We start from the raw sequence: 7,164 nt of genomic DNA on the forward strand, positions 1-7,164 counted from the left end.
GCTGCAAGCAGCCCCCCCCTGCCCTGCCCCCTGCCTTCCTCCCTCATTCCTCCGCCCTCCCCCGCACCTCTAACTCTTCCCCTCCTCTGCCTTCTCCCCTCTCCCCCATGCTCCAAGACTTCACGCCATGCTGTAGGTGCCTGCCCTTTTGTCTGCTTGCTGGTAACTTTTCCTTTTTTTTTGCTGCAAGCCCACCAAAATAGCAGAGCGCACCATTTTTGCAGAGCCTGACATTTTTCAAGGAGCCTGCTCAATGTTGTTTTCCGCAAAACACTGCACAATTGCAAAGTCGGTAGGTCCCTACATATCACCCCTTTCAATTCCCAAAACACATAGAAAAGGAAAAATACAAAAATTCAAGAATTACTATCTTTTTTCTTTTTTTAAACAAGCTTTTATGTGGCCAGTAAGATATTAACAACTGCAACACAATAGGGAAAATATAAACCTAGTGCCAGATCCTGATGTGGCATTTATAAAGCTTACTTTTTAAGAAGAGGAATTCCTTAAGGGTATACACAGATGTCTCCAAATGAAGCAGATCAATTGTGTCAGAATATATGCTGGAACAGCTGATCCACTTTGCTGGGACACACACACATTGCCCATTGATCCACCTCTTAATCTCAAGGGACAACAGATTATGTGTTTCTTGCTTGCAAAGACTTGTCCCAGAGATTCCCTGGGCATGTTTCTGCAAGCAGAGAAAGCCAGGCTCTCGTGTTGCCCCAGGGATGGGACCGCCAATCAGCTGATTGGTGGTCCCAGCTCCATGACCTCATTGAGTATCCATGCCCACCTGGGGAATCTTAAATGAGGAAGCCCAAGCAGGACTGATCTTCAGAGGCCTCATCCTGTACTGTGAACTCCTGAGACATGCAACATGAGGTCCTTGAAGCCCTGGGAGTGCCTTTGTAGGGTGGGCTGAATCCTGTAATCCATCTTCCTAGATGTCTGTTGTAATTGCTTGTTTCAATACATGGTCACACTGAGATCTCAAAATTGTGCGAAAATGGAGACAAGTTCCACAATGAATTTCCTAACTTTTGACACTTAAAATTAGATTTTAAGGTTAAAAGGAAGAGTTTATTAAGCATTAGAAAGTCTGGCTGAATCCCCTGCCTAGCTCCTTTTAGGTACTCAAGTCCATTCCTCAGTCCTTTCCTCTGCTCTACCTCCTGACTACAGTCCTTCTACAGTGTCTTAAGATAATTATTTAAGAATAAAAACCTTCAATGTGTCCTCTTAAGATATGAATTTATTCAAATACCATGTCTCTGAACCACAGAAAAAAGGTTATTGACAGGGAGAAAGAACTGGCATGAATGACATAAGTAGTCCAGCAGAGAGGTCAGAATATTACCTCTGGCACTGTTTTAAAAGTACTCATTCATGACATTACCATTGCCAGTACATAATTAAATACAGTAATACATATAACTAAATACTGTACAACTGGGATAGATTTTGCTGCATATAAAACAAGAAAGTGAGATTACAATCACTGTTAATAGTCTTACCTGGCATGCCATGTATGAGGTCACCACATAATACAAAAAACTTGGGCTTGGGATTTAGCTTGTTAATGGCCTGCACAGCTTGCTCTGTTAATTTGAGCTCCTCTTCCCATTCATCACCTCCACTGCCACAGTCACCAATTGCCCAGGCTTTCATCAGCCCAAATTGAGGATCTGCTCCTTGAATGAAGTAAAAGGGGGCTTTCCACTGATATTCTTCATCTTAGAAAGAAAAAAAGAAAAGAAATATTGGAAAAAACTTGGAGAAAAGATTTTTTTCCCTCTATTGATACTAAAGTGAATAGTAACTCTCATTACATTAGAGGCCACTTTAATAGAGTACAGCAAAACTATGAAGTTTTCCTTTTAGAGAGTAGAACATTTTTATTTATTGCAATCATTGAATGGCACCATACTGGTGCTTGATGACTAGGGAAAGTGTGTCAACTAGGAAGCAAATATTACTTAAAACTACAATGTAGCTCAACAGCATGAAACATAAGGTTAAATTTCAATGATTGCATTTTTAATTAACAACTTAAAAATGCACACTAAATCTGATGGTGCCAAGAGAGATATACTTATTACTGCTATATTAAATACCTTTCAGTATCATCCTACTAGAGAGAAGCTGAAAAATTCACTTATTGGTCAGTTTTAGCCACTAATAAAGCACTAAACAGAAAGGAAGATGGCAAGCCAGCAAGAATACAAGCATTCTCTTCTCAATCAAAGCAGCTCTGGGCTACATTACTGACTCACCCATTATCCCATCTGAGCTTTGGACTAATCCTCTGGCAAACTTGTCATGCCTTTTACAATTTACCCTCACAAAAAGTACTCCCCTCCACTTCATTACACACTTCTGTAATTCCATTGCTTCTCTTCTCCCCCATGCTTCATTATGCTTTCTGTTATGCTACGCAGTATTAAATTTAAGTATTACATTTTTAATTCAGTGTTACTTAAAAACATAAAAAACAATAAAAGGTACATTGTGAGGCAATACCCTAGGTTACTGCTTATTCCATGAATTCCCCTATTTGCTAAATTCTGTAATTCACATCAAGCTTCCAAGTCATTTAGTGAGAACTACCAGCATCAAATAAAAATCTTAATTTAGAATGGTCATAACAACTCCTGACTGAACTGTATAACAAAAAGGCATTAACTTTCGAATAAACTAAGATGCGCTCAATTTTTTTAACTTTTTAAATCTATAGACACATGAAGGAAGGTCTAACACTTCTGGCCTTTCAGTTATTTTTGTTCTCCTGCATTTCAGATAACAGTAACAGACGTTGCAAAAAGAACCAAGATAGTTGAGATTGATAACAAAGAGGCAAAGAACACAAATGCTGATCACTCATTCATGAAAAATGGAGACCATATTTGGCTACCAATAAAGGAATATAGCTGTCTTAATATTTGGGCTGTAGTCTCATTTTCTAAACTGAAGCATCAACTTAAGAGTACTGCCTTAATCATTTACAAGTATTTATTTACATCTCGAGTGCTTGATTTTGGATAACTCCACCTGGGTTTCTCACTTTTGCTCCTTTCCTTTCAAGTACCTCTGACTTGCACTTTGTCTTACACATATAATTTTAATTGATACTAAAGTAAGGATAAAACTGTACCCCAACTTCAATCTGAAAATGAGCCAGAAATAAGATTATGCAGTAACTTCAAACTCAAAACAAAATTAAATCTTGAATAGCACTGGGGAAAATGTCAGTCACATTTTAAAAACACAGATTTGAGTTAACAGTGTAACACTAGACTAGTCATGCAATAATGTTGCCTGCCCTTGGTCTTGTGGAGTGTATGCACAGGCAATTTATTTCTGGTTCCTTTTTAACTTACTTGATAGTGCTCAAACATGTTCATATAGGACATTCATTTGTAGCCCTGTGAAGTCCCAGAAGGTGCTTTATTTTACATGTTCTATTTTATTTGTTATGGAAAAACCCAAATCCTGTCACTGCAGTGCTACAGAACAAGAACTCTTAAGTTGTAATCATGGAAATGTTATGAAGGTGGCAGAAAGTGAATTAATGGAGAGACTGCCCCAATGCCAATGAAAGTTCAAGTGTTCCTACTATTTTCACATCCTTTAGCTGAATTTAGGTTTCCATATTTTGACTATTTTAAAAGGTTTTAAAATTTAAAAAAAATGAAAACTTTGTGTATTAATTCACATTATCCATTATCAAAGATAAAGAAAAGTTTTATTGATTTAAATATTTTTTCATTAGTTTTGAAATCTGAAAAGCAGCCATCAACTTTTGCACATGTACAAATCTAATTCAAGAAAATAAGTTACCTTCCATCCATGAGTTTTCAATAAAGCCACTGAGAACTGAGTGAATGACAAAGTAATTTATGTTTTAGTTGTCAATGTCTTTCATGGAAAACAGGAAATATGACGGCCATAACATTAACTTATGTGCTGCATCAAAGATATTGTTTGGTTTTAAAATGGAAATCTATGAGAAACTGAGTTAAAGAAGCCTGTATTTTGCATGGCTCTTACACTTGCAGAAATGTTTGTGACCCAGCCAGCAAGAAATAAGAAAACAAGTGTTTGAAACAGCTGTTTTGTTTGAAGGAGTAGGAAGCTTCCTGATATTGCTGCTACTCAAGTTTCCCCATGATACAACCAAGTGCAATTGCTTCTTAGACAAACTTGGTTTTCATTGGAGCACAGAGCAGTTATGTTGTTGCTACCAAAACCCATGAATACAGCTATGAAACTCAGTCATTTTCACTACTACATGGAGAGTTCTCAACAGCAGCAGAGACAAGCACTACTGGTATTCACTGAGAAGAAAAAATGGAGTTTGTGGGGTATTAGAGGCCCCTCTACATATTACAGGTATTGCATAATTAACTGGTTAATTGAGTAATTACTTTGACACCAGCTACATGTACCTATCACTTCAGAAAAAGCTCCAAACAGCTATAAAGTCAGACCTCAAAACAAGGTACTAAGGTGGCATTAAAAAAGATCATCTTGGCCGAAAAAGAGAGCTGATGATTAATCAATCACATTGGCCAATGCTCATGCGATAAGCCATGGGTGGGCAAAATACGGGCTGTAGACTGGATTTGGCCTCTGAGGCCATTCTATCCAGCCCACGGGGCCCCTAAAGAAATAAGAAAATTGACATTTATCTGCCCATGATTCCTGTAAAAAATGACAGGAACCATGGGCAGTACAACCCAGGGGAAGCCCAGCAGGCTCCCACAACAGCAGGTCCCACCCAGCCCCGCCCCCCCGGGACCACATGGCTGCACCACGCTGGAACCGCAGGTAAGGGGGAGGGTTAGGGGAGAGGGCAGGAGAGGACCCCGGGCAGGGAAGGAGCTCAGGGAAAAGCTGAGCGCAGGGGGTGGGGGAAAGCGGTCCCTCGCTCACCCCGTGGCCGGTGCCTCCCACGCTGCAGCCACTCACAGCCTGCCTGGGGCTGCCTGTGCTTGCTCCTCCCCCCCACTCCCCGCTCAGCTTTTCCCTGGGCTCCTTCCCTGCTCCTTCTGGGCACAGAGGAAAGCGGCTTCTCCCCCACCCCATGGCCAGCGCTCCCTGCTGCAGCCACTTGCAGCCCATGCAGCGCTGTCCTGAGCAGGCACAGGCAGCCCCACACGGACTGTAAGCAGCTACAGTGCTGGGCGTCGGCCACAGGGCAGGGAGGGGCTGCTTTCCCACCCACCCTATGCTCAGCACCACCTTGTAACCTGGCCCCATTGCTAGCCTGCGCCCTGCACCAGCTCCAGGCTCACTCATCAGGACTGCATGTGGTAACGGCAGCTGTAGCTGCTTGCAGCCCACGTGGGGCTACTGGTGCCTGCTCCAGACAGCCCTGCATGGGCTGCAAGCGCCTGCAGCAGGGAGCGCCGGCCATGGGGCGGGCAAGAGGCCAGTTTTCCCCATGCTCAGCACCAGCTTCTTCCCTGCCAGCGAGCAGGGGGTCGGGGCTGTGCGCTGCCCCCACCTGTACTGTGGGGCTGGGGGGCACTGTGAATGACTGGGTGGGGAGCCAGCAGGGACACGGGGCCCGCAGCAGGGGCCCAGAGCAGGGTGGCAGGGGTACAGGATCTCAGCCAGCAGGGGCTCTATGGAGCCGAGCCAGCTTCCCACTCTCCCTGCTGGTGCAGCTCAGCCCAGATCCACAGACCCCTGCCACCCTGTGCCCTGTTTTGGGCCCCACCGGTGCTGGCCCTGGGACATTGGTCCCAAGATGGTGACCAGGGAGCAGGGCTCCTGTCAAGGGGCAGGGCTATCCATCCGGCCCTCGACAGCCTGCCAAAACTGGGTAAGGGCCCCTACGCCCAAAATAATTGCCCGCCCCTGTGATAACCAATACTTAATAATAGCACAAGGAATTTTAAACTACTGAAGTAAACCTTTTATTTGTTTTGCATTTATAACACACACGCATATTCCTCTTACCTGATCCAGCCCTCAATGAGGAAGGCAGTCACCGCCTTATTCACATGCATGTCGCCCCCTTGCCCACAGCTCCTACTCTCAGCCTCGCTGCCCGTGAAGCCTGTGCTACTATCCTGGGTGGGCAGGGTGGACCTTCCTGTGGACAGCGGCACCAGATGTGTTTGGAGCCCTAGAGCACACTGCTGCCTCACTGCCAGTGGGCCCTGAGTGGCCAAACTCCCACAGACGCCAGAGAGAAGCTGCTTTTGCAAAGGCACCTGGTGCCCGGCACAGTGGAATGTCCCTCACACAGCACCTTACCCTGCCTGCACACAGCCCAGTGTCTCCGGGGCAGCCTCAGCGCTCAGGCCCTTGCTGCGCATGTGGCGTTGCCATGGCTGAAGCAGGAGCCAGTAACAGTCCCTTTGTTGCTGACCACTACACCCTTAACTGGTTGCTATCAAACTTGAATTTGCACACGTAGCAGGGTCTCCCCTGTGGGTGAGAGCCCCATCAGCTACCTGGGCTCCCACCTGCAGGGGTGCACCATGACCAACCAGGGCTGCGAGTCCCACAACTGAGTGAACTCTCAGCCCCAGTAGTTGCTGACTCTGTCCTGACAGCACAGGGACCCAGAGTCCCACAGCAACAGATGCTGGGTTCCAGCAGCTGCAGGGTATGGCTGTGATTTCCAAGCCATGGGGGTCCGTGAAACCCCTAGGGCTAGATAGCAACTGCTGTGGTCTCCCAGCTGTGGGGGTGCATGAAACCCCAACAGCTGGGAGATTCCAGCCTCAGGGTGCATGAAACCCCCAGGGCTTCCCTTGTACTGGCAATAAGGCGCAATGGGATCTAATGCTGAATCATGACTCCTGGCCATGCACGTGTGGCTTGGCACGAGGCACAATTATGGATTATGTATTAGATCCCATTGCATCTTTTTCTGTACATGTAGGGGGTCCAATGGCATTACAAGCCATTGATCTGCAAGTGTAGGGGGTCCATTAGTACAAGCAGTGCAGCAGCAAGGAGGAACAGGAGAAAGCAAGAACCTCTTACAAGTCAGAGAAAGCCAGGGGCTTCAATTTATCAGATGTACACCAAGCAGATGTTTATGCCAAAGGTTAACTCTGAGCAAGATAAAGATAGGACTCCTAGGACCTACCACTTTTCTAGTACCTTGGGGTAAAAGGTTGGCTTATCATCTGAGTGTTG

General features: G+C 45.2%; 1 protein-coding gene across 1 annotated transcript in view; it reads right to left on the reverse strand.

The window, feature by feature from the left end:
- Positions 1-7,164, reverse strand: part of CPPED1 (calcineurin like phosphoesterase domain containing 1) — a 118,017-nt gene that overhangs the window by 92,675 nt on the left and 18,178 nt on the right. The window contains exon 2 of the mRNA XM_019507420.1: positions 1,521-1,739. Coding sequence (XP_019362965.1) covers positions 1,521-1,739 — 219 coding nt within the window. The remainder of the gene's footprint in view (positions 1-1,520; positions 1,740-7,164) is intronic.

Source organism: Gavialis gangeticus, unplaced genomic scaffold (genome assembly GCF_001723915.1).
Source record: "Gavialis gangeticus isolate Ggan-Ray unplaced genomic scaffold, GavGan_comp1, whole genome shotgun sequence".
NCBI classification, from domain to species: Eukaryota; Metazoa; Chordata; order Crocodylia; family Gavialidae; genus Gavialis; species Gavialis gangeticus.